This window comes from Gopherus evgoodei, chromosome 1 (genome assembly GCF_007399415.2).
Source record: "Gopherus evgoodei ecotype Sinaloan lineage chromosome 1, rGopEvg1_v1.p, whole genome shotgun sequence".
NCBI lineage: Eukaryota > Metazoa > Chordata > Testudines > Testudinidae > Gopherus > Gopherus evgoodei.
In genome coordinates, this window is record NC_044322.1 from 268,106,839 (window position 1) to 268,122,262 (window position 15,424).

General features: G+C 49.7%; 1 protein-coding gene across 3 annotated transcripts; it reads right to left on the minus strand.

Annotated features, from left to right (window-relative positions):
* Positions 1 to 459: 459 nt before the first annotated feature.
* On the minus strand, positions 460 to 15,424 carry MB (myoglobin). Of its 3 annotated transcripts, none has more exons than XM_030545329.1 (5): positions 15,346 to 15,424; positions 10,073 to 10,195; positions 8,466 to 8,572; positions 2,504 to 2,726; positions 460 to 1,526 (listed from the first exon to the last, which is right to left on the minus strand). In XM_030545329.1, the coding sequence occupies exons 3-5, from the start codon at positions 8,558 to 8,560 to the stop codon at positions 1,380 to 1,382; spliced, it is 465 nt and encodes a 154-aa protein (XP_030401189.1). In that variant the 5' UTR covers positions 8,561 to 8,572; positions 10,073 to 10,195; positions 15,346 to 15,424; the 3' UTR covers positions 460 to 1,379. The 3 variants fall into 3 exon arrangements, with proteins under 3 accessions (XP_030401189.1, XP_030401183.1, XP_030401180.1); XM_030545323.1 differs by having other exon boundaries at positions 10,069 to 10,195; XM_030545320.1 differs by lacking the exons at positions 10,073 to 10,195; positions 15,346 to 15,424 and having other exon boundaries at positions 8,466 to 8,682.

A 15,424-nucleotide genomic window follows, 5' to 3' on the forward strand; every position in this document is an offset into this window, starting at 1 on the left:
AGTACAGTGTCACCCTCAGTTCTCTACAGAAGCAGCACTAGCCAAGCATCTGTGAAAGGAAGAACCCACACTGGGCCAAGAAGAATCCCCAGCCCAGCAGTGGCCACAGAGTTTGGTCAAGGAAACCACACAGCACAGTCAGGGACCTAGAATTCAGCTGAGGTGGGGTTTTAAAGGCCGATAAGCCTGTAAATCTGTGCTGGTATTTGAGCAGGGATAGAGTTGAGGATACCTTCCCCCATACACAAATATAAGGGCCTTTTATTGCTCCATCGGGCAGCTTGATTTCCACTATACCATACAGACGCCAAGTGCATCTCAAGACGTTGACTGGTACCACAGAGGCAGTGTCCTGTGATGGTCACAGAGAGGAAATGCTGGGTGTTTGCTCCTCTCTCCTTTTGCCACCTCCCCTGCTACTCCCTAGGCTCTTCTCAAAAGTAAGAAGCAGACACAGACTCCGATACAGCAGGCATATTTATTTACTGTGAAACACACTATTCACCACCCAGTGCGACTGAAATTCAAATGCATAGCAGCAGCTTCTGGGGATCAAGGAAATCCTAGACTTTCCCTTGAGAGTTTTTGCTAATGGGATTTTAGCAACTAGTGACACACTTGCCAGCCCCCAGAGGCTGAAGGGCTGTGCTTATCCCTAGAATTGGCATAATACAATTGGAGGCAATGCAAGCTCCCCACTGTAACCTGCTAACATGTCTCATCCCTGCTCTTGAGAGACTGTCATCCCCTCTTAGGGGGAAGTGGGATGCTCCCCACAGCCCATTCACTCCTTTGGTAGCTCATGTGAGGCTGCTGAGTTCTTCCAAACTAATGACTTTGACACCTTAGGGAGACCTGATTTTCAGAGGGCAGGAGCTCAGCACTTCCTGACAATCAGGCCCCTTTATGGTATCTCCGGTGGGGCACCTAAAACCTCTAGTTCCTTTTGGAGACCTTGGCCAAGGGTGTCCATCAGAGCCAGCTGTGATGTCAAGTCTAGTAGCGGGCAGGAGAGTTCTCAGTTCAAGCCCAGTTTCTCTCTCCCACACACATTCTCAGGCATCTATTCTTAAACATTCTCCTGTGCTCTGGCTCTGCTATGAGATGGGGTCTTGGGGCTGAGCTCAGGGGAGAAGGTCTCAGGTCATTCCTTAATGAACAAATACATTATTTTGCTAAGAAAACAGATTATTTCTCCTCTAGGGGAAGCCAGATATCACTGTGAATGCCTCTCTTTGGTGAGAGACTGAACACTGCTCTAATCAAAAGCGCCCCCTCACTTTCTGGATGGCCACTTAAGAGGCACCCAAACCGGGGCTTAGGAAGCTATTCTAAGATGCACTGCCGGGCCTCCGTGGAGGTGTCGCCTCATGTGCACGCTAGCCCTGGAAACCAAACTCCTTGTACTTGCTGGCCATGTCATTTCGGAACAGCTCCAGGGCCTTCCTCATCGCAGCCTGGGAATCAGCCCCAAAGTCCGAGGGATGCTTCTCTGCAATGACCTTGACAATGATTTCACAAATGAACTGTCAAGAAGGAGAGCGGGGAGGGAAAGGAAAAGGAAAAGGGACAAGTAAGCATCACTCACAGTAGGGATCTTTCAGTAAATGCAGTTAAAAATGGTTTGCAGACAGTGGAAATGACATCTTAGGGGTTGTCTACACAAACACTTAGCTCGCAGCAAGCAGGGGTGTAAATCTATCCCGCACTATCCTGCTGTGCAGTGAGTGTCCATGTGGACCCAGCTGCCGCACACTAAAAGCTCCTTAGTGTGCTGTGATCTACCCTGCTTTGAAATGGGAGTAGATCAAAGTGCACTAGGGATCTTTTGGTGCATGGCAGCAGGGTGCATACAGGCACTTAGTGTGCAGCAAGTTACTGCAAGACAGATTTACGATCCAGCCGGCTACAAATTAAGTGTTTGCATAGACAAGGCCTAGGACTGAATTCAGTAGTCCTTCCCTCAGCCATTCAAGAGGCATCGTGGCCTCTAGAGCACTAGGCTGGGACTTGGGAGACACCTGGGTTCGAATCCTGGACCTGTCACTGACCGGCTTCGTGATCCTAGGAAAGTCACTTCCCCTCCCATCCTTTGTCTGCCTTGTCCATTTACACTGTAAACTCTCCCTCTGTGTTTGCATAGTGCCTAGCACAATAGGTCCCCAATCTTCACTGCGGCCTCCAGGTGCTGTTGTAATACAAAGAAGTCCCTTGGGTGCTGTCACTCACTGGTCTAATATGATCTGGTTTGCCATGGGTGCTGGTGCTGCACCCACTGGTTTGTTACTGTTAAGGATTGCATGTGAGCAATGTAAACACGGGGACTCACACACCAGGAGCTGAGCCTCCCAATATTACAGGGGTCTCCTACATCACACAGAGCTCACACAAGTCCAACTAGACATCAGTGAACAAAGGTGCAACCCACCCTCCCACTCAAGCCCATATTCTCTACACACGCTGAACCCCCTCTCACCCAAGGAACCCTCTCCAGTTCCCATACCTCCAAGAACTTGACAGGGATTTTATGCTTGGTGGCATGGCTCTCTGCCAGTGGCTTCAGCTCTGGTTCATGATTGTTCTTCAGCTTCAGGATTCTGCCCAGGGCGGTAAGGACAGTGGTGCCGTGCTTCTTCAGTTCTTCGGAGCTCTTCAGCTCATCGATCGTCTTCAGGTTTTTGAACTTGGCAAAGCGTTCCTGGGTCTCGGGGTGAACCTGAAAGAGTCTGTGAACAGAGGCGGGGAACCCATGAGGTGCAAAGGTGGAATGGGGGGAAAAAAACAGGAATTACCAGACTCGATCAAACCCAAGGTCCATCTAGTTCAGTGTTGTACTGATCTCTACATGCAGCATGATTGCAGCTCAAGTAGACATACTCAGACTAGCTTTAATCTAGCTAGACTGGATACTGGAGCAGTGAAGCTGAGGCAGAATAGACATCAGCTTGGGCTAGCCATACAGGTAATTAACTAGGATTCTTGGTAGGCTTGTCTAGTCCATGCGACTATGGCTGTGCTGCTCTGATATCCAAGCTAGCTAGAGTTCAGGTATCCCTATGCATACATCCATGAGTGTAGACATACTCTCAGATAGTGGCCAGAACCAGATACTTCACAGGAAGGTGTAAGAACCGCACTAGAAAGCAGATGCGGGATCATTTGCCTCCCAATAAGGTCTCATCCTAGCCCTCAATTGTCTGATTAGTCTGACCCTTGAAGCAGGGATGTTGGAACAATTTGTATAGTGGGGATGCTGAGAGCCATTGAAACAAACTGTAAACCCTGGGTATGATGGAAATCACTTCAAGCCAACGGGTGTGGCAGCACCTCCAGTACACTAGTTCCAGTGTACTGAATCATGAAGTTTTAGATCCTTTCCAAGTTTTCAGTAATAATTTTGACAACTCAGGCTATTCCTCTTGTCCACATAAAGACCTAATCCTTTTTGGAAGTTTGCTAAGTTCTTAGCCTCAACAACATCCTGTGGCAGTGAGTTCCACAGTCTAATTGCACATTATGTGGAAAAGTATTTCCTTTTATCCACTTTGAATTTTCTGCTTTTACATTTCATTGCATATCCTCTTGTTCTTGTGTTAAGAGACAGGGAGAATAGAAGCTCCTCCCCTGTACCAAGCATCATCTTATAACATTTAATCCTGTTCCCTCGTCTTTATCTCCTTTCTAAGATGACCAATCCCAGCCTTCTCCATCTCTCCACATGAGAGGCAGGCAGGGAGTGCACTTAACATTTTCAAATGATGCCACAGAGCAGGTGCCCATCTTACTCGTTTTTCACAACTGTTTAGTCCTTTGGCACCAGTCACCTGGGATTGTGCCAGTGTATTAGGATCAGGGTAGAAACATAGGGCCAGCTGGGACATGACGGAGTGACTGACATTTGTCTGTCCCTTCTTCCCTCACCTGCCATGGGGCTCTGAGGATTCATACAATTTAATGCCCTGGCTGCTTCTTCCAGCTCTGCTCCATGAGGCATTACTGCTATTAAACTCTGTGTTCCCATCTGAGCCCATCAGCGCTGCTCTTAAATTGACCAGGAGGGAACAACGTTAAACATGTACAGCACTTAAATACAACAGTCAAAGGTGCTACCAAAAGCCCTTTGACAGAGAGATGTAGCCGGGTGCTGTGCCACAGAGTCCTGTGTGTGTGTGCAGACAGCAGTCAGCATTTCAGAAAGAAATGATTGGCCCAGAGGTCTCTCTCAGGGAAGGACATGCAACAAATTGCTTCGCTTAGTATCATTTGAATGATAGGCTATAGTAGTTTATAAGCGAAGCAATTTGTTGCAGACATACTCTCCACCCAGTGCAATGTAAGGAGCCTATCAGGACCAATTAGCTTTGTTAAAAAGCCACTGCTAAATTGGAAGAAAGGCTATGATCATTTCTATGCTTGTGATCGGTCTCCCTTCATCCTCTGCCTGGCTATGGCTAAATTATGTCTGCCAAAGATGCAGAAGCGGTGCCAGGGTTTTTGGCGCCCTAGGCGGGGGTCCTTGGCAGCAATTCTGCAGTGGGGCGGGGGGGGAGGGGTCCTTCCATGCTCCCGGTCTTTGGAGCACTTCAGCGGTGGGTCCTGGAGCGAGTGAAGGACCCGCCACAGAATTACCACCGCCGACTCAGAGTGCGGAAGGACCCCCCCGCTGCCGAATTGCCACCAAGAGCAGCAAAATGCCACCCTCCCAAATCCTAGTGCCCTAGGCGACCGCCTAGGTCACCTAAATGGAAGCGCCAGCCCTGCAAAGATGATACATCTTTTGGACTCCTAAAAATACCTCTGAAGAGCAATTTTTGTTGTGCTTGAAATGCATCCAGCTGCATCAAGTGTCAAAAATATTAAAAAATATTTCCAGGAGGTGATATCTACCTACAAGCTCTTTCACTTAGCACAAGCTGGACACACTACTATGCCAACAGAAGTCTGCAAGGCCTCCCTGTATTCAAATCCCTCGATTTCTAGAAGAAACCTGCTGGCTGATCAGGTCTTGGGGTAATGAGGCATAATCTATGTATGTTATGCAAAAAACAAACACCCCTTGCACTTCTTCCCCATTATGTTATTAAAACACTATTGCCAAGATGTGGCTATACACTACTATGAATATAGCCACATCTTTTCTTATTGTTTATGGCAGGGGCGGGCAAACTTTTTGGCCTGAGGGCCGCATCGAGTTTCGGAAATTGTATTGAGGGTTGGTTAAGGGAGGCTGTGCCTCCTCAAACAGCCAGGCGTGGCCCAGCCCCTGCCCCCATCCGACACCCCCCGTTGCTTCTCGCCCCCTGACAGCCCTCTCCAGGGACTCCCGCCCCATCCAACCCCCCTTCTCCCATCCACACTCCTACTCCCTGTCCCCTGACTGCCCTCAGAACCCCTGCCCCTGATCATTCCCCTGTTGCCCCATCCAATGCCCCCCTCCTTCCTGACTGCTCCCCCAGGACCCCGGCCCCAATTCAACCCCCCGTTCCACACCCTGACCACCTGAACCCCTATCCACATCCCCGCCCCTGACCAACCCCCGCAATTCCCCTGCCCTCTTATCCAGCCTCCCCCCACCTCTGCTCCCTGCCCCCTTACTGCGCTGCCTGGAGCACCAGTGGCTGGCAGCACTACAGCCGCGCCACCAGGCTGGAGCCAGCCACGCCACCGCACAGCACAGAGACTGGGTCAGGCCGCAGCTCTGCAGCTGCGCTGCCCCAGGAGCTCGCAGCTCCACTGCCCAGAGCTTTGCGCCGGCGGCGCATTGATTTGAGGCTGCGGGGGAGGGGCCAGGGGCTAGCCTCCCAGGTCAGGTGCTCCGGGGCCGGGCAGAGGAGGGTCCTGTGGGCTGGATGTGGTCTGCGGGCCGTAGTTTGCCCACCTCTGGTTTATGCTGTATTCATTTCCCCTACCCTCCCGCTGTCTGTCTTTTCGGTTGTGAGCTCTTTGGGGAAAGGACAATTCCTTCTTTTCTGTTTGGAAGGCGTCTAACATACTGTGGCTGCTACCAGAACCAAAATTTGTCATACAAGAATACTACACTCAGGATATTTTTCAAGAGCAAAGAATAGACCTTTCCAGTGAAGGGCACAGAGTATGGGTTTGCCAAGCAATGTTGGTCCCCTTCTTAGCTAGGCTTAAAAGAAAACATTCTCATTCAAAGAGGGGAAGCAGACTGATAGATTCTCCAGTCATCTGCACCATGTCCTCTCCTTGCAAGTGTACGCCATACCTCTGGTATATGGGATTTAGCCCCGGCTAAGGGAGAAATCTGGTAGCAGCCCCTTCTTAAAATATCGACAACATGTCATTGGCACCACATTTAGTTCAGATGACCTTACCATTACACAAGTAAAGCACTCAAAGCAACTTAACCAAGAACATGTTTATGTGCAGTTTTTTTTAGCATGCACCTATGGGGATTGGTGACCTCTGAAATTGGGCAGGCAGAACTGATACATGAAGGGGATCTCAATTTATTGTTAAAGCTCATGGTGTATGTCACTTGAAACAGGGTGCCCAGGGGAATCAAAACCCAACATGCCCATCCCACTGGAGGGGACCTCAAGGCCATTGAAATGCTACTCGCTGCTCCATCCCCAGATGCTCAAAGACTCAGTATTGTGGGGCCTCCCTGGAGCTTGGCCCGGGTAGAACTCCCACCCTAACCTCAGAATCACACACTCCACTGGAGGGGGGTTGGGGGAAGTGCCCCATCTCAGACCACAAACTCAAGCTGGGCTTTGAAAAGAGCTTGGCTCCTACCTCCCACATTCCTAGAGGGTTTGGCCTGAGGCTGTGGCAGGCTGGAAGAGGCAACTGGAGAGGAAACAGAAAGGAATGATTTGGGGTGGAGGGCTTCATCATGTGAAATTTGGTGGAGGGAAATCACAGGTAGTCACAGCACATTTGATGAAAAATGGTTATTTGCGATTTTCTCTCATCGCTTCCCGTGCTGTTTCCTCTCCCTACCTCATGAGGGGCCAACTGCAGGGAATTGGAAGGCCTAGGGGAGACACCCACCTCACTCCAACATTTTGCTTCACTGTGTTCTATCAGTGGGGAGCTGGAGTTCAAGTTCATTAGCGGGTTGGCTGATCAGGGCAAAGGGAGTGACAAAACCCAAACCTTTTATTTTTGGGAGGAGAGGGAACCTTAAAAAGTTAAAGCTTTTAAACCAGAAACCAAAATGATCAATAGAGGAAATGATCAATAAAGAAAGAAGTCAGTTCAAACAAACACTAGAGAAAAAGAAAGCCCCAGGGCTAATGAGACACAACCACTCTCCTCGGTTTCTCACCTGTAAACCTCTAAGGCAGAGGTGGGCAAATTATGGCCTGTGGACCACATCCAACCCGTGGGACCGTTCTCTCCGGCCCCTGAGCTCCTGGCCAGGGAGGCTAGCCCCTGGCCCCTTCCTTGCTATTCTCCCTCCCCCGCAGCCTCAGCTCACTGTGCCCTGGGTGCAATGCTCTGGGTGGCGTTCTCCTGGGGTAGTGCAGCTGCAGAGCCTGGCCTGAACCAGTGCTCTGTACTGCACGGTGCGTGGCTGGCTCCAAACGGGCAGCGCAGCTGCCTGTCATCGTGCAGCAGCGCCGCCAGCCACCGGTGCTCCAGGTAGCATGGTAAGGGGGCAGGGAGCAGGGGAGGGGGATTGGATAGAGGGCAGAGGAGTTCAGGGGGTGGTTAGGGGCCAGGGGAGTGGATAGGGGTCAGAGCGGTCAGAGGGCGGGGAACAGAGAGGTTGAATGGGGGCAGTTGATTCCAGGGGTGGTCAGGGAGAAGGGGTGGTTGGATGAGGCAGAGGTCCCGGGGGGGGGAGTCAGGAAAGAGGAGGTGTTGGATGGGGCAGAAGTCCGGGGGGGGGGGAAGTGAGGAAAGAGGGGGGTTGGATGGGGCGGCTGGGGGCAGTCAGGGGACAGGGAGAAAGGGTGGTTGGATGAGGCAAGGGTCCCGGGGGGCAGTCAGGAAGGAGAGGGGGTGCTGGATGGGGTAGGGAGAAGTTAGGGGTGGAGGGTAAGGGGGTGCTCAGGGAGAAGAGGTGGTTGGATGGGACAGCGGTCCTGGGGGGGCAGTCAGAAAGGAGAAGGGGAGTTGGATGGGGCAGTTGGGGCAGGTGGTCTTGGGGTGGTCAGGGGACAGGGGAGGTGGATGGGGCAGGTGCCCGGGGAGGTCATCAAGGAACAGGGGTTTGGATTGGTCAGGAGTCCTGGGGGCCATCAGGAGCGAGAAGCAGGGTGGGTCAGATAGGGGGTGGGAGCCGGGCCACGCCTGGCTGTTTGGGGAGGCACAGCCTCCCCTAACTGGCCCTCCATACACTTTCTGAAACCCGATGTGGCCCTCAGGCCAAAAAGTTTGCCTGCTCCTGCTCTAAGGGATGCTCAAAAGCAGATTATTCCTAAAGTCCAGTGCACCAGGCTCTTGAGCCATGCTCTCTCTCATGCTTCCTTCACCGGTTTCATGCCTACCTGATCATAACTTCCTGTCCATGGACCGGGAGTTCTGGTTCCACCTTTGCCCAGATGCCCAGGACACGGTTCCATTCGTCATCACTGAGCCCCATAATTTGTTGGCGCTTGAAAAAAAGAAAAGCAGAGATGAGGTTGTTTCCCAAGTGGTGCAGCTGTATGCCCTGCCTCAGAGTGCGGCTAGAGAGCTCACTCCTGGGGTTTATAATCCCTCCTCACAGATGGACACCTGTCAATTGTCAGCTGGAGTTTCGCTCTCTTTCAGGCTAGTCTAACTTAATCTGCCTCTCTCTTTCTGGGAAGCTATTTTGGGTCAGGTGCTATTGTGGCTGCCACTGATGGAATAATTTCTGCTTTTCCTATTGGGTTGGCACATGTCCCGTTGTGGGCAGAAAGGGCACTGCTAAAGTGCAGTGCCAGGACCCTGTCACAGAGCTGGTGTCCCAAGGACCCAAGAGGCAGAGTCAAAGTTTCAAGCTGTAGATTTCAGAACTACATACTTGGCAGCACCAAGATGGACCATGTCTGTCTGTCTGTAGTGACCCATCCTTTTGCACCCCCATTCATCCCCCCAGGATGGGCAACAGGGGAGGGTCCAGCTCTCCTGTAGAACTGGTTACTGATTACAAGAGTATTTCCTTTCCACTGCTGATCTGGGATTAGATTTTACATTTCCTTTTTAATAGTCTTATTTTCTTCTCCAGTAAAACAGGTGATTCTCTTTTAGAAAATCGCACAGCCTCATGGAGAAGTCTCCTCAGGAGCTTTTAGTTCCTCTGGGTCCAAATGCCATGTGTTCCCCTCCTCAGTCTCCAGAACCAGGAAAAAACCAAGGGGGATATTACATTATAGCACTGAACTGCTTGAATGTTGCAAGTTGACACCCAGAATGTGTCACAGAGCCCCCAGGGAACCATTCATCAAACAATACAAAACCTGATGCTTCAGGGCTCAAAACAATTTCTAACTATGAGAGACCAGGGTTAGACCTACTGTCCGGGGCAGATGATCCCACATCTGCATATTTCAGGGCTCTGAAGCGTCTGAGACAGGTCTCTGGGCTAGATGGACTCAGGGTCTGATCCTGTCTGATAATGTTCTCTCCCCTAATCATCAGGGCCACCCAGAGGATTCAGGGGGCCTGTGGCAAAGTTGGGGGAGCTGCGGCACTTGTATTCACCCGGCAGTGGACCGGGTCTTTGGCAGCATTTCGGCAGTGGTGCCCTTCAGTCGCTCCATGTCTTCAGCAGCACCGAAGGGCCCCCCCGCTGCTGAAATGCTGCCAAAGACCCAGACAGCCGCCAGGCCAGGGCTTGTGGGGCATTTCAGTGGCGGGGGGCCCTTCAGTTGCTCCATGTCTTCGACAGCACTGAAGGGCCCCCAACCACTGAAATGCCACCAAAGGTCTGAACTGCCGCTGGGCCAGGGGTCGCGGGGCCCCTGCGGGGCCCAGGACCTGGGGCAAATTGCCTCCCCTCTTGGAAGCCCTGCTAATCATTAACTAAATGTCTGTATCCCTGCATTGTTTGGAGAAAGCCAGGAGGGGATGGCGGGGGAAGGGGCAGGGAAGGACAGTGTTGTGTTTACAGTTTGGGAGACTTACCAACCTTCTTTATAGCTCCATAGAGGGAGCTGGCCAGGGAAGGAGAGACAGCTGGCAGACACACTGAAGTGGTGATTTATTCCCTCCCAAGTTCAAGGAATCTTTATTGACATGGTCAGAACATGGCCTGATAATAAAATTCAGTCAACAATTATTGCTGTAATATGCACCCATATCTGTGGCTAAGCAGAAGTGTATCTACACAGAGAAAGGGAGTTCTTGTCAGGAGATGAACATTGGCACCAGCCTAGGATTTGGGAGATCTGAGTTCAGTTCCCTGCCACAAACTTCCTGTGTGTCTTAGGCAAGCCACTCAGTCTCTCTGTGCCTCAGTTTCCCATTGTAAAATGGGGATAATACCAGTGTCCTACTTCACAGTGGTGTTGTGAGTGTAACCCAGCCCTGAGGTGTGGGTATGGGTCCTGGGTTCATCTGCAAAGGCACCTAGTGCCTCTGCCCAAGGAAACCCCTCCTAGTGCAGAGAACATAAGAACATAACATAAGACTGACCATACCGGGTCAGACCAAAGGTCTTTCTAGCCCAGTATCCTGTATTCCGACAGTGACCAATGCCAGGTGCCCCAGAGGGTTTCCATGGAGAATCTTGCTAGGTTCTCTCCCCTCCTCAGGCCAAACTTTGTAGACAAGAAGGCCTGGCACCTTCTCTTCTGTGATGTAGGTTTAGCCTGGCAGCGGTCAGCAATCTTGTCGCCCATTCCCAGCTTCTGACAAACAGAAGCTAAGGACACCATCCTAGCTAATAGCCATTGATGGACCTATCCTCCATGAATTTATCTAGTTCTTTTTTGAACCCTATTATAGTCTTGGCCTTCACAACATCCTCTGGCAAGGAGTTCCACAGGTTAACTGTGTGTGGTGTGAAAAAATACTTCCTTTTGTTCGTTTTAAACCTGCTGCCTATTAATTTCATTTGGCGACCCCTAATTATTGTGTTACTGGAAGGAGTAACTAACACTTCCTTATTTACTTTCTCCGCACCAGTCATGATTTTATAAACCTCTATGATATCCCCCCCCCTTATTCATCTCTTTTCCAAACTGAAATGTCCCATACCCCTAATCATTTTTGTTGCCCTTTTCTGAACTTTTCCCAATTCCAATATAACACAAAGGGCCTGTTCCTTGGGAAAATATTTACCACCCAAACTCATACGGAGAAGCATTAGTCAGAACACACACAAATATAATAGCTATATCAGTTCTCAGAGTAATAAAACAATAACCAACAAAACAACAAAAGACAAAATTAGTCATATATGAACTCTACCACCCACCCAACATTTACAGCCAGTGCAAACCACCCTGCTCCCTCTCCCAACAGCTAACATCTGCCTAGGCAAACTGAGTTCAGGCTCAGTCTTTGATGAATGGTGCAGCACTGAAATCAGTGGTTCGCTTAAAACACAATATCAGGATAAACAAACAACGGTGTTTTTCCAGACTTCTGTATTTGCACCAAGGAGATTGTCATTGTGCCTCTCTGATCTGGATTTAAGTGTGCAGTTAGGCTGGCTTTCAGTAGCCTGACTGCAACTTGAAGTCTTCTGAGTTTTTTATTTCTGCTGAGATGACATTGTCCATTGTCCTATTAATTCCAAAAGCTCTTAAAATCTTCCTATGGATAGGAATGTGGAATGTAGAAGGGGCCTTCCTAGCTGTGATGCTGCTCTCCCTGCTACACTCCAAACATAGCCAAAAAACCAGAAGCATAACCAAACCCTTTGTCTCTGAGTTTTGACTTTTGATTGGTTCTAGTAGTACTGTCCATCTTGTTGGATCTCTGCCCTGGACTCTAGGCAGCCTGGGAAATAGGATCCTGAGCCTCTGTTGCATTGCTGCTGTAGTGTAGGGGCAAATCCCCTAGACGCTCAGTATAATATGTTAGGAAAAAGCAACTCCAGAGGGGGTTACATGCTCAATCACCTGGGAAAACTTGATGTTCCCATCAAGAATTTCAATAGACATGTAAAATTCTACATAAATTAAATTTCATTAATGTACACAAATACACTGTCCTACTAAAACTTGTGCGCAAGATTAACGGTGTAAGGCAGTTGCAGTTGTCCCTCCATCTGTCTAGGAGGGAGGCCATGCCCCCTCGCTACAAGGCCTCTGGGAGGGTGCAGTATCTGGGGGGGAATTAACACTGGGGTCTCTGCCACTCGGCGGGGTAGAGCAGTAATGTCTATAAGCCCCAGCCCTCAGGTAAGGTGGGGCAGCACACAGTTGGGGGTCCTGGCTCTGGCAGACTGCCAAGAAACACAGGTCTCTTGGCCTAGAGGGAGAAGCCTGCCACCCCAAGAGTAGGGTAGCAGGGGGACATGGGCCTGATTCACAACACTGGGTGGGAGCCCAGGGCCTTAACAATGGTGAAATGCTTCACCGCTGGGTTAGCGGGGAAATTTGGCCGCAAAACATTGGGCAGATGTCAGTCAGCAACACAGCCGAACTATATTCGGCTCCCCTGGGCTACTTCCTACACTCCTGTCCGGCGGTGGGGGGTGTACCTGGGTCCCAGTGTCGTCATTCGCCTCACTGGGATAAACAGCTAATGGCAACTCCTCGATGTCTCCAGCGTCCAGCAGCTCTGGTAGTCACTCTGGGTCTCAGACTCTGTAACGTTCACTGTCAGGTCCGAGCTCAGCCTTTCCAGCTGAGATGAAGGGCCTGCCTTTTATATTTCCAGTTCCTGTCCCATCACCTCTGTTTCTGGCAAGGTGGGTGTCCTGGCTTTGCCCACCACGGGGCGGTCAACATTCTCTCTCCAACTACACAGTGCCTCCGCTCACTCACTACACAGTGGTTTTTAATATTGGACAGCATGCTCCTGACACCCACTTATACAGCACAGGGAGAGGTACTCTGGAGGAGACATCAGGGGAGTCAGAGATTCACTTTATGACAGGTTTCACCTCTTGACCAGACTGTTTGGGTACAGCATTTGGGATGCATTAACAGGTGTGTTGTAAACAAGACACGAGAAGTCATTCTTCCGCTTTACTCTGCACTGGTTAGGCCTCAACTGGAGTATTGTGTCCATTTCTGGGCACCGCATTTCAAGAAAGATGTGGAGAAATTGGAGAGGGTCCAGAGAAGAGCAACAAGAATGATTAAAGGTCTTGAGAACATGACCTATGAAGGAAGGCTGAAGGAATTGGGTTTGTTTAGTTTGGAAAAGAGAAGACTGAGAGGGGACATGATAGCAGTTTTCAGGTATCTAAAAGGGTGTCATCAGGAGGAGGGAGAAAACTTGTTCACCTTAGCCTCCAATGATAGAACAAGAAGCAATGGGCTTAAACTGCAGCAAGGGAGATTTAGGTTGGACATTAGGAAAAAGTTCCTAACTGTCAGGGTAGTTAAACACTGGAATAGATTGCCTAGGGAAGTTGTGGAATCTCCATCGCTGGAGATATTTAAGAGTAGGTTAGATAAATGTCTATCAGGGATGGTCTAGGCAGTATTTGGTCCTGCCATGAGGGCAGGGGACTGGACTCGAAGACCTCTCGAGGTCCCTTCCAGTCCTAGAGTCTATGAGTCTATGAGTCTATGAGCTGTATCCTTGGCAGCAGTAGGTCATGCACTTCCCACCTAAGGCTCCACACCTGGGTCTGCAACTTCTCCCTCCGTAGGATTTTTCTCCATAACCATGGCCATATCTTCTTGATTTTGTGGTGAAATTAAATGTTCAAGTTAAAGGGTTTAACTTACGTGTAGCAGTAAGGTTTTGTTGAAACTAGGGTTTTTATTTCATTATGAGTCTTGTTCCTTCCAAATGTCATCAGATTGACGTGTTCATAAACCGCTTCCCCACATGGGAAACTGTACTCACTATCATCATTAGAAGCAACAGGTTTCCCCTTAGCTGTCGCTGAATGAGCTATATCAGGAGATGGCACTGAAGACTGAGGTTCTCTTGCTGTCGTCCCACTCCAAGTAACAGGAGGTCTTTGGACAGGTGCTGGTACCGCTGTGTTAGTACTGGAGTCTAGCTGTCCAAAGGGCAACAGATGGTTTCCATGGAGAATCTTGCTAGGTTCTCTCCCCTCCTCAGGCCAAACTTTGTAGACAAGAAGGCCTGGCACCTTCTCTTCTGTGATGTAGGTTTAGCCTGGCAACGGTCAGCAATCTTGTGTCTTTCCTGGAGCACAAGATTTTGTATCAGGATCTGCTTTCTGGTTGGAGGGCTTGATCCCTCATACAATCATTGTATTTGCCTTTGTTGAACTCTCCGCCTTTTATTTCTGCTTCTGTGGCTATTTTATAGGCCCTTTTAAATGCTTTCTTAGTTGGATGACACACTGGAGGTAGATTTCAGGGTAAGCTCCATCAGCAGACGCTCCAAAGGCTAAGTTCACTGGTAGTCTGCCTCTCTCCCAAACGTTGGACGGCATAGGGAATGCCTAGTGGGATATTACTTGTGCGATTGTAGGCAGGTACTAAGAAGCTGTCATGCTGACTCCATTTGGATGTTTGTTTAGGGTTTAGGGTGCCTAACTTGTTTAACAAGGTCCTATTAAATCTCTCTGGCTGAGGGTCTTCTTGGGGACAGTAGGGAGTGGTTTTGGATTTCCTCATTCCTGTCATTTACAATAGTTGGTTAATAAGCTGACTTCTGAAATCTTTTCCTGAATCTGAATGGATTCTACAGGGCAATCCATAGTGCACAAAGAACTTTTCCCACAGCACCTCTGCAACGGTGGCAGCTTTCTAGCCCTCACGTATTGGGTGAAATGGTCCTTTACCAGGAATATGTTTTCAATGTTTTTAGTATTACTTTCCAAACTTAAGAAGTCCATGTGTACAATATCAAAGGGTCCACAGCTGGTAATATTAACTAAAAGGGAAGATATCTTTGGCAGTGTTTTTCTTTGTGAATGTAACCCGGTGGAGTCAGCAGCAACCAGGGCCAGGTTCAATATCTAGGGGTTCCTTTCCATCGATACAACACAAAACCAGCTCGAGCCCCCACCCAGTAACCTGGGAAAATGACACACTATCCCTGGGCACCTCTGAGGAGCAATACTTCCCCATTCCCAAGCACAGAGTCTGAGTGTAGAAAATAAACTTTTAATAAAAGGAGGGAAGTAACTGGGCATTAATTTGGAAAAACACCTCTAACAGGGTTTATAAATATAAACCATGAGCAAAAGACTCACCCCCAAGCAAGTTGGGTAGTGTCCTCTCCCCCTTAGGTTCTTAAGTCCAGCAACCCAAAAATCCCTTTCACGTGCCCAACCCTTCTCTGCACCCCACTCACAGTTGCTGTCCTTGGTCAGGGCAGACCCAGAGTTCAGAGCTGCATCTGCAGATTTCACCCCCCACCCAGTACGTGGGGG